Below are 24,216 nucleotides of genomic sequence, written 5' to 3' on the forward strand. Positions count from 1 at the left end.
TGTTTTAAACGATGACTTTATTGGCTTACTGAAACGACCAAAACAAATAGTGAATGTCAAACAGGTCATTGTTAACAATTTTCAAATACATTTTAATCGTAAACATTTTCCTATACAGACGATGACACACGTATGGATTCTCTTATAAATATACGTTTGATGAAGGCTTTTCATATTGTCGACTGTATTCTGTGAACGACATATAACTATTTCACAGAGTTACGTCTTTGCTAAAGATTTTTAATCATGATATTGGGAAGACCATTTCGCCTCCTCTTCCAGGAGCCAAGTTCTTTCGATTCCAGTCTGAGGTATTTAAGCCATCTCCGATAATCTCTGCTTGAAGAAGCTCTGAATCTGTATGTCTCTTTACCCATCAACACAATTTCGAATGTGTCCTTTAGCTCTGCAACAATAAAGAGATATCTGCAGTTAGTAAGTTTTTAATTATGAATCAATGTTTGTGAGAGAACGAGTGAGTGTTGCAAAACAGAAATCAAAGTAATCTCAACGACCAATCAGAAAATGAGAAAATATTCGGAGAACTGAAAGAAAAAACGAGCAAACCACCTAAAGCACGAGAAAGCGCGGGCGGCCAAGTCATGACTGGGTTAAGTTTTTCATCTGATTGACTGAGATAGTGTCGCGAGTTTTCTATACCAACCACATAAGTAAGGCAAAACCCACACAATCTTGGATCATTTTCGACACTCAATTGAAAAGTGCATCGTTGACGTATTCGTATAATTTAATGCGTGAGATATGAGTTATGGCAAAGGTTAACGCGCTAAACTCAATGTTGAAAGGAATGGGTTCGAGCCCTGAGTGAGTATCGTGTCCATTCTATCACAAATCATCTCTCCTTTTAATCAGGATCATTTATGGGTCCCGGAAAACTGACATGGAAACATTACGAAAGACGGTTGAGTGATCAAAATTTACAATTTCTCTGGTCAATGCTTCACAAACCGGAATAAACGATGGTAGTTATGCGAATCATTCTCAAAGCAAGCCTACGCATTGCCAACCTACGGTTTGAACTTACCACATTCCTTGTAAATCACGCACATATCCAGAAACAATGGTTCCTTCAGGCAGAAAAAATCCCAAAAAATAATCAATCAGAACTGTTTAAAAAAAAATCAACAGAAGAATGGAACTGGAAAATGCAGCCGGATCCTGCAAATATCATAGTTAAACCTCTCAGTTATTACAGAGGGGAGTCGTAGCCTTCTTGAGAAGCGCGGGAAAATTTGGGCAAGGGTCAAACTTGTCTCGGTTGATAGCGATGCTGATTGGCTGATTGTGAAAAATTATCCTCACAGTGATTGGCTAAACTGTGTAGTTATGAGTCACCCTGGTAAACAAATTGAGCCTAACAACCAAAGACCCTACAAGAGCACCTTTCTGAACCCTGGAAGGGTCTTTAGGACATGGTTATATTCTTGAAAAATAAAAGTGTTTCATTTGCTCTCAAAATTGCTTCATACCTTAAATAAAGTGTACTTTCCACTCATCTTCTTTCTAAGGAGAACCACAGCAGCATCGGTCACCTCCCCTTCCCCGGGGAACAAAAGATCCTCACACTCTCCCTCATCGTCTGAGTCAATTCGCACAAACTGTGAAGAAGCAGATAAATGAATATTACTTTTCCCGCACGATTCTATGAGCGAGGAGGGGAAGTGAAAACACAGTTGTGCCATGGCGTAAAGAGGCTGGGACGAGACCACACCTTCATTCATCTCAGTCTCCTCTTATCCCAGTCTTTTCTCGTTCTAATTCTTCTTGTAAAAAATCTCTAACTTCATATGGTATGGTAGCTGTTCATAAGGGACTGAGAGGGAGTCACTTTAAGGGACCTTTAAAGAAGGGTTTTTTCTAATATTTCTGTTCGTTTTCTACCACGTCCCTAATTTGTGTGAATTCATTGACTTGGTGAAAGAACAATTGTTTAAAAGAGGTTAAGTTTGTATTTGAGCCAAGTTTCCCACCCAGCTAAAGCTTATCCCGGTTTCCTTAGCACGAAGTGACTAGAAATATCACTACTCCCCCCTGGATGGGATGCCAGTCCCCTCCGGAGTCTAGCTCACAGACCATTTGGCCATAGCATCTTCCGCAAACATTATTATGGTATAGTAGAAAACCATGGGGACCGAGACACCATAAATGATTATAAGATTTACTCGAATTGCAAAAGATCATCTTAAAAAATTCAAGCTACGTTTTCTCAGGTAGCCAACGTGCTATGCAGGGCCTGAAATGAAGATGTTAAAATATATGACACGAGCCCGCAATTTCTATGTGAAAAGACTGGGATTAGGGAAATATATTTTTAGGTGAATAAAGGGATAGAGATTTAATTTATACAAACCTCTGAATGACCCCTTACGCAGAACAGCGCGCATACTGAAAGGGCTTTCTTGCTACTGCGCCTGTTCCAGCTCGCGCCAAATTCGTGTATAGTGATCTGGGAGAGAGCAAAAACATAGTTGCGCGAGGGAAATGAACTATTGTGCTATATGCTATATGCTATATGCTCAGCTCCAAGAAATTACACGATTCATTTTTAACAAGGTATATTAAAATTTGATTGCTGCATTTCATTATTACTTTCCGCGATCAGTTGAAAGTACAACGAATGAATTCTTTAAGGGAAGTTTTTTTTTACTGAACTCGGCATCCAGGTGGAACACATTTGGATGTAGTGTGGACAAATGTTTGTTTTTACAGGTCCCTATATAACTTACATCACTCAGAATAAAATTTTTACTTTCCCATTTGTTTTTCATCTATGAGATTCAAGCTTTTGAAGTACCTAATTCATTTATGAGACACTAACTCCCATGATCTACTAACTGATTCTCCCCACCAGATAATTAAAATCTAAATGCGAATGCCAAAGAGAATTTGATGCTACATCAAGATAACACCATCTAACTGATGAGTTTGTCAGTTCTTGACACCTGTTTGTAGAATAAAGCACTGATAGAGTAAGGAGAAAATACTTTTTGATTATTAGCGAGAGGTCAATTCACCTGGAAGACACCGTGCATAAGCAACTGCATTTCCTCCATCGTCCAGTTAAGAATATCGGACGCCATTTTCTTCATTTGTAATTTATCTAGCGAGTCGGACCGGCCAAGTTGTTGACTCGCCCGATATCGCTTTTGTCGAGATTCAACAGCTGTGTTCAACTGCAGAGAAAGAAGAATCGATGATTTTATCATGTGATGACATGACCTCACTCACCATCATGAAAATTGATATATATTGATCCGAACGAGTTTACGGGGGCCGTGGGGGCCCGTTACTCGAAAGCCCCGGTAACTTAACGTACCCGGAGCAATATTTTAATATTAAAATTTCAAAAAGAGAGAAACTGGTTCGAGCACCCAAGGTAGTCTATTCTGTTTCTTTAAATAAAAGTGTCTTTTCACAATTGTATTTCAAATTTTTGTATCCCCGTCCATCTTGAATGAAAACAGAACAATTCTACCAGCGGCAATAAGCTGCCGGAACCTTCGAGAAACAGCCCCCGCTCCGGAAGAAGCAGTCCGGGACTGCACTAACAAGACTCTGTTGCCTTTTCGGCGAGAATGTGAATTCTGATCGTGGACCTATTTTAAAATGAAAAAGAAGTGAAGAAATAAGTTCCCTTTTTGGATGAGTTTCTCTGTTTTTGTCAGACGTTTATTCAGTTATGTATGTAATCGCGTCTTATTTTAGATTTTCTTATGGCGGAATGTTTATGTAATCATATTATGATAAGCCATGAATCGATTTGTTTCAATCCAGCTCTCTTACAAGACAATAAGCGCATAAACTACAATTTTTAAAAGTGGTCTTCGGTCTTGGTCCGCGAGTCAAGTTGGTGTGATGAGGAATAAATCTTATCGCACGCTTCTGTTTGTTCGCCTACCGCGTTGATTTTATTTAGCTGCTCTTCAATTCTTCTTTGCGCCATTTTGAGTTTCTCTCGGTCTTGATTCCTTCGTGGAGTGGCCTTACAAATTCTACTCAGCAACAGGGGATATCTGAAATACAATCCGTATGATTGTTTATTCCTGGCCGCACATTTCAGGTTATATCCGGTCAAACTGGTATATTATATAGATAGGTCAAATCTTGTTTGAGATTGACTTGTTGCTTGACTGAATGCAAACATGCCTGATTGGAGGAATGAATTAGTGACTAGGTACCTCACTGCTCAGTTGACCGACTGACTGATTGAATGACTGATCTAGCGAATGAAAGACTAACAGAAGGACGAGTTGAGATACGGACCAAAGGAATGACGAACTGACGAGCTGACCAACTGACGAGTAGACCAACTGACTGACTACCTGCCTATCAGGCCAGCTGACAGACTGACAGCCTGACTGACTACATGAAGGGATGACGGACCGATGGACCGACAGACTGACGGATTGCGGGGAGGGCGAAATGACTGACGAACTGACGGACTGAAGGGATGAATGACTGACTGACTGATTAACTGAAATACGTAAGTACTATCGAATTGACTGACCCAAATATAGACAAAATTAACCGTCTGCCTGATTGACTTGCCAGCTAATCGACTTTGAACTTACTTCATGATTCGTTGTACCGGAGCGAGGATAAATGAGTTCAAGTCCATTTTGCGACACTTTGGATTTTCACGACATGTTACCTTAAAATAAACAATAAGCAATTAAAATGATTAAATCTCACGAGAAAAATGGAAGACTGATTGATTTTCGAGCTAACTACTTTAAAAAATAGTAAAACTTAAGTACTTCTCAAATTTTGTAATTTTACTTTATGAAGGTCAAGTTACCACTCACATTCAGGAATATTCTTAGCAGCTCCGTTTTCTTCTGAAGAGATTCAAGCAACGCAGAGGCGGCGGTCTAATAAAAGAGAGAAATATCAGAACCAGAATGAAATGACTTTTAAAAACGCAGAATTTATATCTTTGTCTTGTTAATAAAACGTTGGATACACGAGGACACTCTACCTGTTTTGAACAGTAAATTTCGTAGGCTTGAAAGAAATCTACGCTCTCCAAGAAAATGCTTCCAACGTTGACGTTAGAAAATTCCTAGATGAAACAAAAACAGAAGTCACTTACAAAGATTACTGAAATATGTGATAAAAAACAAAATTTAGCCTTTCAATATATTTCAGATTCGTGCCTGTTACCTGCCCTCCCCCTTCCCATCCCCTTCTCCCCCTTCCTCCCCCCCCCCCCCCCGAAAAAAAATGTGCTTTTACCAAGGAGCTATTGTCGCTGGTTTCTTTTGAATTTCAAAATTGAAATGGCAAGTTATGAAAGGCGGCAAAAATAAGTCAAGAAGACAATGGTAATGCAGTTTATTTTGGGAGCTCCACTATGTTGACACGCTATGATTACACCTTAATATCAGTATGCATATTCTCCATACTGATCTCTATACCTTTGACAAGGAAGAATTTGTTAAACAATCAAGGGCATCTTTACTTGCTGATCATTTCCTTCTACTCTCATAGCCTTTATGCACGATTCAGGGATGATATTGTAAGGAGGAATTAGATTCTGATCACTCTCAAGGGGTTGTAGGGTTTAAGAACCTGAACAATATAAGAACAGTTGAGCGTCAGCCTTACGCTCGTTCATTACCTCATCGCCATTTGCAACAGACTCTTCCAAACTTTTCTGCAGCTTTGCGCAAAACTTTGAATTCACCTCCAGCAATTCCTAGTGACAAAATAAACATTTGATGTCAAATTTGTTGTTAAAACTGTATTTAGTTCTTTTGTGTTTTGCGTGTGTTTGTGAGAAAAAATCTGATAATTGATCTTTATATTTCATAATTAGTTGGGACACTTCTCCAGAGAAACTTTTGTGATTTTCTTTCGCCCCCCTCTCTCTCTCTCTTATCATTTTGTTTATAACCAATTTTTGCATAACCATCTTGCAGACCAACATTAGACAGACAGGGGTGGTTGTAAGCATCCCAAAAAATGTGTCTGGGACTGTAGGTCAATGTATCAGGAAGGCAAAATCATGCAATATTGGTGTTCTCAACTGAAAACCTTTACGTGTATGGATGGTTGTGGATTTTCCTAAGTGGTTCTCTAACACTTAAGATATTATTTCAATTAAGAACAACCTTGCTTACATCAACTCGTTATTTCAGTTACCTGCAAATTGAGAAATATCGCAGCCAAATTTTCTGGACTTAAAATCCCTCCAGACTGCATCGGCAAGTAGAACTCCTGAGAAGAGAGACCGAAAAATGCCATTTTGAATGCTCATGCATTTTAAAATTCCTTATCAATAGATATTTTTTGTTATTTACTATGTTTGGGTGATCTTGACTTGGGAGAATGCCGCATCGGTAGATTTCAGGTACACTTCGTTGACTAACACGTAATATTGGAATTGCATGATTTTTCCACAAATTATACATCAATTTGTTCCATACGAGAGAAATTTTAAACTATTAAGTTGTTTTTGAAATTTTACTTTAAAAACCCTCGGTTCCAACTACTGCAAAATGTACCGTGAACCGATGAAATGACACGCCGCGTGGTTAGTGTAAGCACAGGCATAAATGGGGTAAGTTAATTCATCCCCTTTGGTTCAGTTCTTTGACTGACAGCCAATCCGACACAAACATTCTCGGACTAGAACTATGCATGAATGTCAAAATGAATCTTGAAAGGGGGAGGGAGTGAAAGTTAGCGATCCGTTGAGCTTTTAAACCGGATATTTACTGCAGAAGGAGTTTCAGCTGTTGTTAGGTCGTCCAATTTCAAAGCTGAAACTCCAGAATATTAAGGTGAAAAACTCCAGTGTAAATACTTGATCATCTTGGTACGCAAACTGAAATAGTTTTTTCTTCGTTAGAGCTTAACCCGTTTTGAACTCGCACCTTTAGTTACTAGTACGGCTCTATGTACAGGAGTTAAACGTTCAATGAAAAAGGACAGTGCTGTATTCTGGAAAAGTTATTCCGTGTACATGCATTTAGAACCACAAAGCCATTTGTTTACTTTATCTATGTAAAAAAATAATGTCTTCAACTACAGAGCTCAATCCCAGCTGTTGTTTTTCTGTCATACATTCGGCTAAAATTTCCCAAGCTAAACACTCCTATCAAAAAGCTCCAAAATGATTATTGATTATGCAAGAATAGTAAAAAAAAAATGATTCCTGGTTATTACAGGATAATTGAAATTCAACACCAACTCGTTGGCTCAAACCCCGCTAGCACAAACTATTGTTCATTTCCCTTAGGAGTTCGAGTCGGGGGCGTTCTACTGTATACATGAATCACGGAATCCCAAGAGCAAGCGTTCGAGTTATCAGAACTGGACTTTACATTTAATTTTGCAAGTTTTCTCTGCAACTGTTTCAAGCAATTCCCTGGATAACAACCTTGGAATTCTGACGAGAATAACTTTTAAACGATACTTGACATTAGGGCGTGACAATTGGCAGCTCTGTTATTTACAGTTCTTTCTTGAGTCCTTGAATTGGCTAATTCATGTACACTCTGACACAGAGTCTATCACGTGACCCGTTGCTATAAAAGTCACCTGAACACCGCATAAATTACCGTTGTGAAGGTCATTCAAGGTCTCTTCAATTCAGAGTACGCAACATGCTGAAGTGACAAATTCCTAACGAAATTTCGTCTATGATGGTGTGTACCGTGGCGTGGACCGTTATAATAAGAAACAAAGACTGTGATAAAAATGCGTGCTTACGGTACCACGCATCCAACATTAGGGACCTTAAGTAGACAGGACGGCAACGCCAAGGAAGACTTCGGTTAAAAAATGAATTTCTGCCTTTAATTAGAATTTCAAATATGGCTGCATTTTCTTACTGTCTCATACGGCGCCACATCTCAACTTCAGCACAACGTATAAAAGAAGCGTTGAGTTCCAAATGGAAATTAAAATAATTTGCCGTCGCGGTTTCAGTTCGCAGACGACGCAGATTGTGGTGATTTCACGTTGTTGCTTTGCATAAGACGGCTAAGAAATGTACAAAGTATTAAAATGCACGTGCTGAGCTATTGTTCTGCCAGTTAGATCTTCTGTTTTTCCATGTCCTCGTTGCCGTCGCCGTCGTGGTTTGCTTAAGGTCCCTATTTTCAGGCCAACGAACCTGGTGTCAATCATCCATGACCAAATATAGTCGTAACATGAGATTAGTCAATCCACTCTGTGCAGGGAAACAAAGATTTTGATTGATTAACCCAGGCAGCTGTGACCGCTTGGGCTTGTATACATTTATAGATCACGTACACACGGTTTTAGTTCGGCTACACACCCTTAATCGTCGCAACCTCAAGACAGCTGTGCAACCATGAGCAGATTCAAGACCATCGCTCCACAAGATCGTCCCACCTTCAAGGTGGCCTTTTTGTACCGCTCTCACGGGCTCATCTCCCGGGAGACCTTTATTGCCTTCCAGAAAACTTACGATGAGATTGTCAACTGTATTGTTACTTGCCAAGATGAAGACGAGCTTTGGAAGTTTGTGCGAAGCATGTTCAATTTCGACGACTACGCTGACACAGTTCCAATTAACGCAGCCAACCTTTCCATCACCTTCGATGCAGTTCAACGTCTCATGAACGCCATGGCGTTGGATTGGAACCGAGATATTTCCATCCAGAAGAGGATCCAGCCTTTTGTGTATACCATCCAAGCGGCGAGAGCCCTCGTAGCCAAGCAGTTAAATGTGGAGCCAAAACTCATCGCATTCATGAGGAATGGTTCCGACCCTAACGCTGTCATCAACAACGGAATGGATTTTGAACCCGGCGATGAGGTCGTGGTATGGAACGAGAATCATCCAACAAATGGTGATGTAGCGTGGAAGATTCGCAAAGCACGCTTCCCTAACATCAACATTGTCATAGTCGACTTAGATGGGGAGACAAATGAGGAAAAGATTATTCACAAGTTCGTATCCAAAGTGAACAAAAGCACTCGTATTGTGGCGTTCAGCGAGGTATGTCTTACAACCCTTTCCCTCTAAACTGTTAAACAGTTGTAGATGTATTAATCCCAAGTCATTGTATTGTGTTCTCTGGCTAGTTTATTCACTCTCATAGACTCTCTTTCAACAAGGAGAATTAATAGGTGCTTGTGAACTCGCAGAGAACCCTGACGAAAGTGTTTGTGGTTAACCTGCAATGTACTGGGAAAGTAGAAATACCGCCTGTTGTTTCATGCAAAAGAAACTGAGATAAGCTCCGGTGGGGTGTGTCCTTAAGCTCGCCAATAGACTTGACCAGCTAGGTTTTATATGTAATTTACAGATAAAACCTAACGATTTAGTCACTTGTAGTTTTTGGTGGCCATTTGGTTCTCAATCTCTTTAAATAATTTCTATCCGAGACCATTAATATCCTTTTGAAATCGTCATATTTCAGCCATTTTTTAGCGTCTGTCTGCCTTTCAAAAGATTGTCAGGGGATTAACATTTTCATAAAACATAAAGCTTGTCTGCTAAAAAATAGTGCATTCGTAAGTTGCTTTACACCACGAAAACGAAAGCTTCAGTTTGTTACCCGAAGACCATGTTAGAAAAATAAAATCTCTGAAAAGGTTGTCTAATAATAAGCGCTTTCGTGCAAATGTTTGCTTTTTCTTTGTTTACAATCCGACAGTTTGGTAACGAGTTATAGGCATTTATTGTTTTGTTCAAACAGCTTAGAATCGCCCGAGCAAACAATATTGAACGCGCTGAATTTTAACTTTCGCCACGACCAGCCAATGAATTTGAGAAAATTAATTAAAATTTTTTTACAAAATAAAGCTCTGTTAGTATGAAGAACAATAGTGATAAATCCATTGCACATTCTGCAATCATTTGATGTCACTGCTGCTGACACTAATGCACTTTGCAAAATCAAATAGATATATGCAGATAGTAATGTATTCCTATCACGTCCATTCAAATTGAACCAATGCTTCAATATCTTTTTGTTTCCCTTCCTAACTTCAGGCTCTCTGAGCCAGATACTTGTTTTATAATTTGATTAAACCTCACCGAGACAAGGGAAAAAATAAAATGAACATTTGCTTAGGTGACATACGCCTTAAGCCACCTGAGTGACTCACAGATCGGAAAGGGCCTCATTTAAAGTGTAAGGTTTCGGGGATAAAAAACTTACTCAATCAATGTGATCGAATAGTAAACATGTCAACCAACCGCAGGAATGCAAAACCTCTGTTAACGTAATTTAACAACTCTAATAATTATGTTAAACTGCGCGCGAGAAACATCATACTTTGATCTAATTTGAGGTATTCTTTTTGGCAAAAAGGATAGTAGATTCTGTTGTTTTCGCTTTCTTGAAGAGTCTGAATACAATCAGGTTATATCCAAGAGATGTGCCTTGGACAATAAAAGCTTCGGGATTCATAGCTTTAGCCCGTGAGAAAGAGACAGAGAGAGAGAGAGAGAGAGAGAGAGAGAGAGAGAGAGAGAGAGAGAGAATTCATGCGTTTCAATTATTTTCTTTCCTTATCGGTTACGAGTGCTTTCCGTCTTATTGTGCCCAAGAAAGCCAGACTTACAATCAAGTATTTTTCTTTGTCCGTCTGTAAGAGATACTTCGTAATTGAATGCATCTTCTAATCCACTTGATTAACTTTGCGAAATCAGTCTTGGAGAGTACAGAGTGAACAATAAAAACTAATTCCTTTTTTCATTGAAAATTCAGGTGTCTCACTTGAGCGGCATGCGCCTACCAGCCAAACTTCTGATCGAAAAAATCCACAAGAAGAACAGGAAAGTTCATGTTCATTTGGATGGCGCTCAAAGCTGGGGAGCATTCAAGCACGACCTCAAAGAAATCAACTGTGACAGCTACAGCGGAGGGAGTCACAAGTGGTTCCTTGGTCCCAAAGAGACGGGTATTTTGTACATGAAGGAAGAAAGTGTGCCAAATTTCTGGCCCAAAGATATTGGGTACAATGGCGAGATGAAGCCTCCACCTACCCTCCCGGATGACTCACTACCACATGATGCATCCAGGTTTGAGATGGTTGGCCAACGGAACGATACCAACCTTATTGGGCTGCTGTATACTGCGGATCTGATGGACTTGATCGGCTTCGACAGAATCGAGGAGAGAATCAAGGCGTTGACCACGCGGCTGAGGGACGGCTTGGACAAGGTGGCGCGCGAACTCGACAATGTGTTCGTGATAGAAACTCCGCCGGAATTGAGCCAGTACCACGGTATCCTGACCATCAAGTTTCAAGACGATCGCGGAACTGGAAAAGGACACAGGCGCAAACATAAAGGAAAGAATCAAGAAGAAGCAGAGCCACAATTGAGCGAAATGTTGTACGACGCGTTGTATGAAGATTACAACATCGGGGTGTCAACCAAGAAAGGAAATCGAATGAGGTTCTCCCCGCATATTTACAACACGGAGGAGCACATAGACCGGGCAGTCGAAGCTGTTCGATATGAGCTGAGTAAAGTCCTGGAGAAGTAAGGCTTAGTTTAAAAGTACTTCAGCAGCTACTTTGATGTTTTTTATCATCACTTTCAAGAAGAGATGATCCAATTTACGAACTAAAGCTAGTGATAACAGTCTTTTTTTTCAAACCGGACCTAACGTGTTAATGAAAGCAAACGTGTACGAACTCCAAATTCGTTTTCAGTAGTACTCATCGTTTGTGAACTGAACGTCCTTACCACATAAATACTTTAGTAAGATTACGATTTGACTTGTACTACAACAACTGTTGATCAATAAACTCAGTAACAATGCGTTGTTGTTCCTTTCTGTATAAGATAATTTTCATATTTCATAGCGGGGGGGGGGGGGGGGAAAGCCTTAATGGTTTTTCAAAATGGGATTGAGAAGAGAAACAAAAGCTCAGAAAATTTCGCTCCTCCCATCAATAAGTCAAAAACAAAGCTGAGTGATTTGAACCCTACGTGTGCACATGAAAAAAGCTCGCAAAATTATTCTCGCTACACGTGCGATCTGAATATCACATAAACCTGCTGTTTCGCCGTTTTAAAGGTGCTGAGAAAGACGCACAAGCAGCGTCAACATAACTTTCTGAAGTCAGTTCTAAGGCAACGCTTAAAAATAGGGAGGATCTCAATTTTCTCTTGTTAATGAAGAACAGCATGCAACCAGATTAGAGCGATCAGTTCGAAAATATCGTTCCGTTCGTTATGGTCGAAAGGAAAGTGCTCACGTAAATTTTTCTTATGAATGCTTAGCAATTTTTTCAACAGAGAATCTTTTCTTCACTGAGGTACCTTTCACAGAAAGTGTACCACTCTGTGAGTGTTTGGAACAGTATTGTAACAAAGATGCGTACAATTCATATACTCAGTGCTATAATGCAATGAAAAATACTCATTTATAAAAAAATAAAAAATATAAACACAGGAAACGAAAGCAAAGAAACTTTAGATCCATTTTCGACCCAGTCTGATTCGGCCGCTAAAGCCACAAACGCTCATGATAGACCAAGTTGACACTCTCCACGATTAACACGTCTGTGGCGCCACAATCTCTTTGCAATGGCCAATTCACATTGTCAACAATGACAGCTACAGTGAAGGGAGTCACAAGTGGTTCCTTGGTCCCAAAGAGACGGGTATCTTGTACATACATACAGAAAGTGTACAAGATTTCTGGCCCTAAATATTGAGTACGAAGGCGAGATGTAGCCTCCAGCTACCCTCCCGGGTGACCCATTGCCAGATGATACGTCCAGGTTTAAGATGACTGACCAACAGAACGATACCGACCTTTTCGGGCTGCTGTATACCGCAGATCTAATGGCCGTGATTGGCTTCGTAAAAAATCGAGGGGAGAACCAAGGCATTGACCATGCGACGGAGGGACCACTTTGAAGAGCTGGTGCCCTAAGTCGGTAATGTGTTCGTGACACTCGGCAGAAGTTGATCAAGTTCCACGGTATCCTGTCCCCCAAGTTCGTATAAGACCAAACTTGGACGAGATTTTGAAAGACAAGTTGTATCAAGATCACAAAATCGGCGTGTCGACCAAGATGGAAAATCGAATGCGATTCTACCTTAATATCTTCAATACGGTGGAGCATATCGACCTTGCAGTCGAAGCCATTAAATACGAGTTGACTAAAATCCAGGCGAACTAATGTTTCAGTCCAATGGAACCCTGTAGGCTACTTTGATTTTTTTTCAACTCTTATTGTAGGAAATAGACATTCATCTGAATTTATGAACAGTGGCTTATGATTAAATGAGAGCATTTAAACCGGACTTGATTTGTTAGTAAGAGGTTGTGTGAAGTAATGGTTTTTTAAATTTAGCTTTTCTGGCGATTTTTTGACTAAATTACAACTAACTTAGTACCCACTTTTCTAGAAGAACTGGAGCAAAAACAATTTCGGAATGAACACCTCTAAGATGTTTAACGAAAGCGAGTTTGAAATCGACTCAGCCAAGGATGACCACTTAAATGGGTTTACGATTAAAACCCGTCGGCTCAGCGGCAACCTCCTTGGAAAAGAGATTTGCATCTGTAACAGCATTAAGATGAATTTCGTGAGCCTGCAGTCCGAATGACTGCCCTACTGAGTTTGTCATGTAATTCCCACTACTTCCCAGCCAATTACATCCGAACTCAAAGCAAATCATAAATCTATTAAGGCTGTTTTTACGCACTTCGTGCCAAGTGCTTTCGTGCGTAATTATTCTGAGTTCTTATAAATTTATCGTGGCCTTAACTAATACTAACCAAAAAAAACAGACGCAATTTTTTTTTTACATTATTAGCTGGCAAACTGATTTTATATACTGTAACACCAGGCGCGCTGCGACCTGCTAATTGTATGCATAGTCACTTACCTCTTTCAGGATCTGAAGATCATTTCCATAGTTGATTTCGGTTTGTACCAGTTCAATAATGGCCTCCTTCCTCTCCACTTTTCTGTCTATGCACTTGGGACAAATCTCTGGTTCTTTATTTCTGTCCTTTTGTTCTTCGCTATTTATTGATGGAACATAGTGCTTCAAACAATCTGGGCATTCGACCTAGAAACGTTGAAAACAACGAAAGGATAATAAAAATGTTCCTTTTTCTCCTCGCTTTAATTATTGAAAATTAGTTGATATGAACCATTGGTCTCTAATGAAAATGAGAGGGTTAATCTATTCCTAGTTAAAAGGATTAATACCATGTCTTCAGTTATAGAATGCACAGAACTTCGTTTCCTTGCAGAGGTCGTTTCGCCCTCATTTGCTTTTCTCCTGCGGGCCAATTCTTGCCAGTGCCGAGCGGAGGCCGCCACAACGGACCAATGCTCCGAGCTCTTCATTACAATTTCCTCCCAAGAGCGCCTCAAAGGACTTTGTCCCATGTCACCTCCGACACCACTGTCAGTGCGCTCCACTTCGGCCTCGCTCTTGGGATGCTCATCTGAAAAGATAAAAGAAGGTCAAGACTTGAGAAACTAAATTTAATTTCCTAAGAAGGACATGGTCTCTACCACACTTTTAAAAAAATTGATATTGTTTAAAGAAGGCGTGCGGTTATCCGACGTGGCGAATACAGTTGTAATGAATCGATAATACATCAATACAACCAAATGAACATTTCATGATGTTTACACAACGGCTCACCTTCAGAGCCATGGTCATCAAACATCTCCTCCTCAAACTCAGTTGCATTGGAGTCCGTCTCAAATTCGAACATGTGGGGGGAGCCGCTGTCAGCACTGATGTTACTATGGAAACTCTCCCACCTACGTCCTCTCGTTTCTCGCTCGCTGTCAAGCGAGTCCATTTCACTGTACAAGCTAACTGTGTCATCAACCTCAGAATCGGTCAAGCACGCGTTGCTTGCCACACTGAGCATGCTCGTGTGAATACCACCTTTCCGAAGTTTTCCGTTCGCTCGGAAATCTCGCTGTCGGGTATTCGGTGATCGTTTCCCCAATGATTCACCTCGCTTACTTTCCATAGCGTTTCCGTTTTGCATTTTATCGGCCATAACTTTGGTTGCTGAATCACTTGTGGTGATAATGTCTCCCAGCTTTTTCTTATCCGGCAAGGGCGAATCTTTCGATGTTTTCAAGCCTTTGTTAGCAACTCTCTTAAATTTTGTCGCACAAAGAACTGCTCTGGAGGTACCTCGGAGACCAATAGAGCTTTTCCTTTGACTGGATGTCTCAGTCGAGTCGACATTTCGCCTCTCAGTCTTCTCATATACTGTCAAACTGCCTTCTACAACATTTGAATTTGCCATTCTTGGGCCTGCTCCCGTAGAATTGTGATCACTTCCTCGAATTTCATTTGAGTTCTTTTGATCTAAAAACCCAGAATCATTCATTTCTCGCTTCAGAATCTCTTTTCCATTTTCGGTTATTGACGCAGTTTGTGTTGTATTCATCCCCGATGTCTTTCCTCTGCCTGTTAATGCCACTCTTTCTGCCGTTCGAGAATCTTCAGAATCATTTTGCATACCATGCTTTCTTCGCAACTCTCTGAACCGCTCCGCGGCGGACTTTTTCGATTCAAATGTTGCAGCTGTGGGAGCTTTTCGATCAGAAACGGAGCTCCCTTTAGGAGTAGACTCATACAAATGCGAAGAATTCCGCGTTCTTCTTTCTTCCCCCACCGAAACATTTTCAGGATTTGTAGCCAATGAAATATGTTTCAAATTTTTATTGTTTCTTTCCTTCTCGCGAGAATTGACTTCATCCGTCGATGACACAATATCCTTTGCGTCCGCTCTCGAACTACTTGCTCTCTTGTGTCCGCCTTTCTCGTACAAGCCGTACTTCAACATTAGGTTATGAATAACTTCGTTCTTGGAAAACGGGCTTTCGCGACGGCCCTTTGAAATCTTTCGTGAGCTGCCCAATTCTTTAACATCCTTTGTATTACTGCCTTTCGTTTCTGTTAGTACACTCGATTTGACAACAGGTTTTTCTTGTGTTACATCTCTCGAAGAATTCAACTTGTAGGAGGTACTAAGCTTTCTTGTCGAATTCTGAGCCGAGATGTCTTTTGAGCTTTCGTACAATGAAGACAGCCTTTCCTTCAATTTTCCCCGCATCTCCATCTTGTTTTTAGATTCGGTTTTAGGATCTGCCCTCGATAATCCCTGTGATTCATTTTCATTTACATCTTTCTTTTCAATCAATGGTTTATTTTTAGCCTCTTCAAGCAAATTCCTCTGTTTAAATTCCCTAAATGATGGTATAGGAACTCTCGCCAGAGGGTACTTTTCTCTGGCATTACTGACAGCTATTGGCAAACTATCTCGCCTAATTTCCCGAGCTACTTTCGGAGTCGTATGTTTGGTACCTTCGTCTATATCAGATAACGAAAGAGTACGACTCAACGTCGACGAGCGTTCACGGGTGGTATTCGTAGACGTTCGATCAGAGTCGTTGTTCTTCGTGAAATCCGAACTTTGTGTCGGACTTTGTTGAGTAGACGAATTGTTTGTAGGATTTTTTACCGGAGACGACGAATTATCGATTACACTCCGCTCAGAATGAAGTGAATTTGGATTACCATGAAGGCTGTTTTCGGGTTCCGAAATCCCACGATGATTTTCCGATTCTCGACTCGAACTGCGTTCCCATCTTCGTAGGCCCATCGCGCTACTGTTATCCACCGACGACACACCAATGATGCTGTAAGGGGAACGCACGGTTTGATGCGGTAGAATAAATGTACCACGGAGGGGAGACTCCGTGCATGAACTGTAATCACTGTACATAGAGGGGGTGGGTGAGGATCTTTCATTGTGGGATGTGTATTGGTATGAGGTGAAAGGACCGATGTTACCCCTTAAATCAGGAAAACTACCTGTCGAACGCAAAGCATAATCGCCACTGAAAACTCCTGAATGGTTTCCAGGCCGTGCATTAAGTGTTCTTGCATATTGCGAGGCAGGTTCATAATTTGGATAGACGAACGTCCTATCAAGGGCTGTCGGGGAGTTTGGAGTAAATACATCGTCATTTCCGTTTAAAGCAGAAAGATCACTCAAAGAGCGCGAAGCTAACCTCCTTCGCACGGGGCTTGTATAAAAATCACGTGGTGTTGTGCTTGGATAACTAGGGTTTCCATAGTGATAGTACATGTCTCTTGGCGGTAATGACGTATGATGTCGCAAGAACGGGGTTTCTTGACTGATCGATCGAAGATCAGGGGTTGAAAAACCACTGCGGAGACTGGGCTCAGACACCAAAAAGTCAGGGGCGTTCTTGAGGTGGCTTGTATCGCCCGGGTCACTATGATGCGAAAAACTGTAGGGCCGATAGAATGAAGAAGATGAATTAGTTATATTAGTCTCAGTTGGTGAATAGCCAGTGGAAGAATTTGTTTGAACCGGAAAGGAGTTGGATCCCTTGTCCGTGGTCATGGGTGGTCGAGCTTTCCTCATTCTTGCCTGAAAGTAATTTGAGATCATCAACTGAAGAAAACATACTGCCATAGTTTCGGATCTTTAAATCTCTGCATTCGAATAAAACAATTTCTGAAAACCGAGGAACTAAACATTCATTCAGACGACCAAAGGAAAAGCAGTACAGTACTATACATGTCGTATCTTTCCCAAAATTTTTGGCCATACTTATACCCTCTCAATAATTTTTTAGCTAATTCATTTAAGCCAACTTAAGAGATTTTTGCTTCAAAGTAGAATATCACAGTTAAACTTTCTCTTCACCTAGGACGCTAATTTCAAGCTTCGATGTGCAAAACGTCCTAGAGTGCCTTTTGCCTCTAGATATCGTGGTTTTTCATTCCCACCCTCCTGTGAGCTCTGATCCGTTCATGGTCGATAACGGAAATCCTCCGATGAATTTCAATTTGCCAAAGCCGTGATATCTTTGGATATCTCGTTACGTTTCGCTAAGCTATCCCTTCAAATGCTGAGAGCGAGGATACCAAGGAAACATTTTTTTTTTTTACGGTTTAAGCTGAAATTGCTCAGTGAATGTACTGTTTATATTTTGTGAAATTCAGTTCCAATATTTTAGATTAAGATGTTTGCTTGGAGTCCAATACCACCTGTGGCTAGTACATAAAACTTCTGAGAGATTGCATTTTGGTTGGTTCGAATAGAACATCTGCAGAGGTAATGAGGCAATTCTTAAAACATTAAGAAATATAAAAAGCCCTTTGGTATTCATTGATAACAAAAAGCGAGAGGCACTGTACTTCGAATTACCTCCGGAGAAGTTGAAAGGTGGTCAAATTAGCAATGATAAATCTTTTAATTTGAAAGTTTCAAACGCTCCCTCCAGCTGACTCGGCTGTAATTTTACTGACCTTGGAATGGCTTCGACACAAAGACGTTCGTACCAACGGGGCAATCATGATATGTAAATTTTACGATGTGTTTTGTTAGCAGCGATTTATTTGCCTCATACTGTGCTTAATTTTGCATTGAACTAAATGGAGGGTTCGTCTTCATTGGCTCTAGCTAAAGAGAACTAAGCCGTAACACCGAGTACTTCAAATAGGACCTACTCCAAAAATTTACTCTTGATTTCGGAAATCTCAAAGAACTTTACGAAGAGCCAATCGCTTACAGCTCAATTTTCACACACGTTTTCATTCGCCTCTAGATCATTCACCCAACTAAAGATGAAATTCAAAATTCTTCAAATAAAGCAAATGCGCTCTTTGTTATGAAAGTTCAAATCAGCTAAAAACCGAAAGAAAATCTGCATTTGAACATCTTATTTGCTCCTTTCTCAAGCACAAACTGTCATAAAACCGGGATGTTCTGTATGTATAGTTATACCATACCTCGTGCCAATTGACTCCTTTGAAAAACGGGTGGGACTGAATCTGGTCAGCTCGAGAGATATCACCTCGCGTCAGTCTAACGATTAAATCACTGGCAGCGACCGAGAGGGCACTGGAGAGCAGAAAGTTGTAAAAGTGTTAGTACAAAATAACAGAGAAGGTTGTCTGGTTTCAAAGATACAGTGTGAAAATTAACGTAAAATGTACTTCACTCGTCAACTTCGGGTTTTTATTTAATGTTTTGTTAGAAAGAGAATAGAAATGCCATGGGTTGCCTGGGGAACCAATCAATCACTCTATATTTTTCAGACAAACGGTTACAGCGCGAGGCGAGTGCGGGGAAAGAGTGAGGCAAACTCGAGAGGAGCGCGAGAAAAGCGCGAGAGACGGGACAAACACAAGAAGAGTAGCATGAATAACATAACACTTGTGTCATTTTTTTTCCGCGTTCTTCCCTCGTGCGTTACTGACTCCTTACGCTTTGCTCACGTTCGTCTCGTACTTTCCTCCGCTAGCTAAACAAATGTAAAATAAACGATGCCTGTCTTGCCCTGCTACTATTAAGATATTCACATAAGAAAAACTCATGACAAAGTCCTTGTTATCTCTAAATCCTTTGGAATCTCCTTAAACTAGGGTGAAAATAGCAATGACTCGGAGGGATTACCTAAAAAAATGAGACCTATTTGGGGTCCACTATTTTAGCGCGATCTACTTCTACTCCCTGTTTAAAAATCTAAGGAACCCAAACACCAGACTTTTCTAATTAAGGAATACGATGATGTCGAAAACTGGCGAGACACACGCGATTAGCACGCGCACTAGGCCTCTTTATGAAATTTGCAAACTCGGCGGCAAGTGACGCATACAATTACTGTGCGTGCGACTGCCAGCATTCTATGGGCGAGCTCAGTACACTTTGATGGTTTTTAAAGTGAAAGTTAGTTTTACTGAATTGTCATTTTGGTGTGCTTTGAACGATTATTTCCTAATGAGTGTTTTTGTAACCACATACGAACGCTCTCAGATAATCGAAGACAAGATTAAGACAATAACTCTTTCGTGGCGTAATCTGTTGCGCAAGTCAAAAAGAAATCAGCGAGTTCACGCGGCACAGACACACGCGCCACGCGCTCGAGCATCAAGGCATAGGTTCCCATGATCTACAAAAAAATTCTCGAAAAAGATTTGTAAAAGAGTAGCAGGAATAAAAAGAAAAGTAGGCAGATCACCGATGAGATTTTAGATGAAACTCAAATAGTGTCTTTTCGCTTGCGCAAGAAACCTATTGTTTAAATATTAACATTACTGTACACCGAACATAATGAATTCGTGTTTTCCACTCGAAAACTTACAGCACGCACGAATTTACGTCAAATCTGTACAACAAATCTGACAAACAATATCAAAAAAGCTTTCGTATTGTTCAAGACACTTCACGTAACTCAGCATTCGATGACGAAAAAACCATTGTCAGCTTTTTTAAAATTCGACGTCACGTACAACCACGCCAATTTAAACACATTGTTCTCCAAGAAATTGAACCTAACTATAGTTGTCCTCCACAGTTTCCTGTATACGGAGAGAAAAATCCGTGATTGATCGAATTTTACGGAGTCTTAACGGTCAGAACGTGACACAGGATCAGAGGGCCCAGATAGTTATTCAAACAAAAAATTGACGTTGATCGCTTTCACAAAGAAAAGTTGTCAACATGGCTTTTGGTGACTTACTCCTAAAAACCGTAAAGCCCTTGACAACAAAAGAATATTACGCTCGTATTTAAAACTTGTTCGTCCTTGTTATGGTCAGATCCTAATCGGAGAACAATTGATAATTTTTCATTGGAACATCGCTTAGAATATAATGATGATCTCCGATTTAAACCGGTCTTGTGCCACTGATATTCAGAGACTCAAATTCGATAACCTTTCACTGCCACTCTCGGCAAGACTCTCCTTTCTCTTTTCTTTATAGTGGGTGTGAAGTTTTTACTTACTTGAAAGAAGTTCTTAGAGCAGACACTGGTAAAATATAAATTATGGACGAGGAAAATATTGTAAGAAAACTCTAACCGTATTCGCGTGTAATTCCGGTGAACATTTATAACGGAAGATAAACGAAGAACGTTTACATTTATTTCGTTTCTTTATAAATCCTTCTTTTTTCCGAATGAGTATTTACCAACTGAAATAACTCGGATTTCAAATAGAAATTTTGTAAATGTTTCCACTTGTTGATCAAAATGTTTTAAAACAATGAGTTGTCCAACAAACACGCAGTCTCCACTAAGTAACCCATTTAACGACCGAAAACCAGCAACATTCGCCTAAAATTATAATTTGAGCAATCGAGGTTTTGCGGTTCGTATTTAGCCTCTCTTACCAATATGTTGTTAGGCGAAAATTTTGTGACAGTATCCCACCAGATTGCTGAAAAATCCGAAAACCAGCTACCAAAGTACCTTAGTGATGAACAAGACAATCAAATTCTTCAGACCGTTTTACATTTGTCCCGATGTAAGCATAATATCTTAAGAGACAATTCCTAAACAAAAGATTACTTTACTTACAATTTTCGTTTATAAATTTCATTCCGTTGTAACATGTATAGGAGAGGAGAAGATAGCTACCGGAAGTAGGTTAAATATTGAAAAAAAAATGGTCTAATATAGGACGATTTATAGACGGTAAAAGTGATCAAAAGCATGGGAAATCAGCGCGCTTAAAATGCTAATCGTCACTTTTGTCCATACTGTCAAAATGTCAATTCGAGAGCTTTCACGTCTTCGAGCGAATCGAAAGTTATTCACAGGGTGAAGCAAAATGGAACCGGTATTTTAAATCTTGCGGAAAAAAAAAGAACTGATCTTGCTTACGGAAGAGAGGGATTTAGAAACGATATTTTGCTAACCCTTAAGAGTGTTCCCGAGAGACATGTAAGAGTGTTAATAGTGACCAGTGAATTAGGTGTTAACAACATAACCACACGAATGGCAGGACATGCCAAGAGAAAGAGATACGTATATATATTATCTATACTTACCGGTTTTCGGAAGTCCGATAATTGTTATCTCCCGTCAACATTGTATTTATCACTCTTCCGAGAGCCTTCCAATCTTCTTGAAAATCAAACTCGCTGGTAAGATTATGATTGTTATTGCATGGATCTCCATGGCAAAACCCAGCAAGCGAACAAACGCATTCGCTTTGTCCCCAATAAAGTTTTCCACAAAAACTGCGCCAAAGCTTTATATGACCCTCAGAATCCACGTACACCACATCTAAATCTAAATCTTTATAAGCCAGGCGGAAGCTGTGTAATTCCTCCAAGGCGACCACAATCTCCGCAGCATAAAATCTCGCTAAAGGCTCAGAAAATTTTCCACCACAAATATTCAACTTTTGCGATAGCGTTTGGCCACCGGCGAAGTCGAGAATAAAATAAAATTTCGACCGAGTTTGAAACGTAAACCGTAGACTAACCCAAAATGAAGAGAGCGTTGTTTTGGCTAACTGAACATAGGGGCTGACGGGCGCTCTAGAATTTGCATCCCGCGGTGACACTTCCATTGAGTACTTCCTTCCATCTTCGTTGTTTTTAACCTGGTAGAGCTTTGAAAACTCATTTCTCTGAAGAAACTGTGAAAAAAGTGAAACAATTGTCACCAAAGCTGCAGTGGGCTCTAACGAGCAAATAGGCAAACGAGCAAGTGACATGTTTGTCTCATTCGCATTTGGAGCAAGGACTTCGCGCTTCACTGACCCGTCGGTAATTTTGTGAACTATTTATAGAAAAGTTTGCAAAACTTTTCAGCACTTACCAGTTCGACTTCGAAGCAATCCGTGCCGTGAATCTTTCCATCAATCATGTCCACAGTTTGTTAAGATCCTTTCGGCCTAGTTATGTAAACAAACCATTTCCATGTAGTGATGTCCTCGCTGAGCGGTTCAGCGCATACCGGCGCATTATAAAAAGTTTTAATGCTATACGCGCGAAGGCCAAATCGATTTTAAATGCTTCCGACGGGTTGAAAACCCAAGAATGGCTTTCTATTGGGGTCAACAAAGCTAAACGATCGAGAAAATTCAACGATAAGTAACACATTAAAACGACTCTTTCGCACAAAGCAGCAATTTTGACCCGTGAATGTTAACAGTAGAATTAAATGCGTCACGAAATTTGGCCCAATCATTGATCGGGATTTGCCAATGCTAATGATCCTTCAACTCATTAAACTTCAGTAAACACTGGTTCCAAATTGGCTCAATAAGTCTCTTAAAAAGCTTAAAGATCGGTCGATCTATTGTAGAAGTGCCATTGAACTCGACTCAGTAAATATGGTAAACAAACCGAAGTTTGCACGCCCGAAACTGAGATGACGTCTAATCAATGCAAGGTCAAGCGGTGTCAAGGCAAATTTTGCATCACAAAAAAAACCCTCCGCTTTAAATAAAGCAATGAGCTTTTCACTATCTCTAATTAGTGATCAAAGTAATATTCAGATGTTACTTAATTATCGTACAAAGCGCACAAAACCACCAAATGTATTAATGAACGATCGTGAGGGAAAACTTTTTGCCTCGAAATGTGTTTGTAACTCTGTAGACCTCCAAATCTCCTTGAGTATTTGATATCATGCTTTTCTCTGTTTTGGAGTAATCCGTTAATTTACGCTGGCAAAAAGCTTATTAATGAAAGCTAAACAACCTTTTGCTAAATTTAAGACATTACGAATAACAAAAAACACAAAGGTAATTCGTACAACTTTAAAATTACTCTTTGCTTTGGCGCAAATCTACAATGGCACGTTTGCCGTTTCACAAAGCAGTTATCCAAAAAATAGCACAGAAAAGTAACCCTCTATACGTTTAAGTGAATAACTATTTTTTTCCAAAATCCAGTTGTTTGGTAAGAGTTTGATATTTTAGTATCAAAAGCCTGATCATAACGGCATATTTCTGTTGAGATATTTCCAAGACAAAAATAATATTTAGATGAAAGATGACATTCAAATCCACGGTTGTTTTTCATTCGAGCCGATTTTTCGAAATCAGCCGTTATCAAATCATGGGATAAAACAATGGATCTTGAAATGGTACTTACAAAGGTTATCAAAGCTTGAATTTTTTTACATAGGCATATATTTTCTCTTCTGTTCACCGAAATCGGTAAGAGAGCAGCTTCTTTTCTTTTCGGAGGGAAGGTCTGGCTTCAGTTGGTTTTGGAAAATTACACAGCAGTTTTCAACCGGGTGTCAAAAGGATTGCATTGGTTTTGCTTTTCTTCGCTTCGTGATTGGTCCACAAAACTCGCACACTCTCTCGCACCAATCAGAAGCAAAACTAAAAAAGCCATCACGACTTGGTCACCCGCGTTTTCCCGCGCTTTAGGCAGTTAATTTGGTTTTACTTTGAGTTCTTATTGGC

At 40.1% G+C, this 24,216-nt stretch overlaps 2 protein-coding genes across 3 annotated transcripts; one reads left to right on the plus strand and one right to left on the minus strand.

The window, feature by feature from the left end:
• Positions 1-24,015, minus strand: LOC131770741 (uncharacterized). 2 transcript variants are annotated; one of them, XM_066160392.1, is made up of 17 exons: positions 23,894-24,015; positions 21,833-22,428; positions 18,788-18,899; positions 14,636-17,420; positions 14,191-14,432; positions 13,862-14,047; positions 6,166-6,240; positions 5,642-5,719; positions 5,000-5,083; positions 4,827-4,892; positions 4,593-4,672; positions 3,920-4,034; positions 3,036-3,194; positions 2,372-2,467; positions 1,491-1,619; positions 1,046-1,088; positions 1-406 (listed from the first exon to the last, which is right to left on the minus strand). In XM_066160392.1, the coding sequence occupies exons 2-17, from the start codon at positions 22,357-22,359 to the stop codon at positions 231-233; spliced, it is 4,953 nt and encodes a 1,650-aa protein (XP_066016489.1). In that variant the 5' UTR covers positions 22,360-22,428; positions 23,894-24,015; the 3' UTR covers positions 1-230. The 2 variants fall into 2 exon arrangements, with proteins under 2 accessions (XP_066016489.1, XP_058942443.2); XM_059086460.2 differs by lacking the exon at positions 23,894-24,015 and adding an exon at positions 22,611-22,897.
• LOC131770742 (probable cysteine desulfurase) lies at positions 8,274-11,776 on the plus strand. The gene is made up of 2 exons (XM_059086461.2): positions 8,274-8,995; positions 10,716-11,776. Exons 1-2 carry the CDS (start codon positions 8,345-8,347, stop codon positions 11,496-11,498), a joined length of 1,434 nt encoding a protein of 477 aa, XP_058942444.2. The 5' UTR covers positions 8,274-8,344; the 3' UTR covers positions 11,499-11,776.
• Positions 24,016-24,216: the final 201 nt, after the last annotated feature.

The sequence above is a fragment of the Pocillopora verrucosa genome, chromosome 13 (assembly GCF_036669915.1).
Source record: "Pocillopora verrucosa isolate sample1 chromosome 13, ASM3666991v2, whole genome shotgun sequence".
Classification (NCBI taxonomy): domain Eukaryota; kingdom Metazoa; phylum Cnidaria; class Anthozoa; order Scleractinia; family Pocilloporidae; genus Pocillopora; species Pocillopora verrucosa.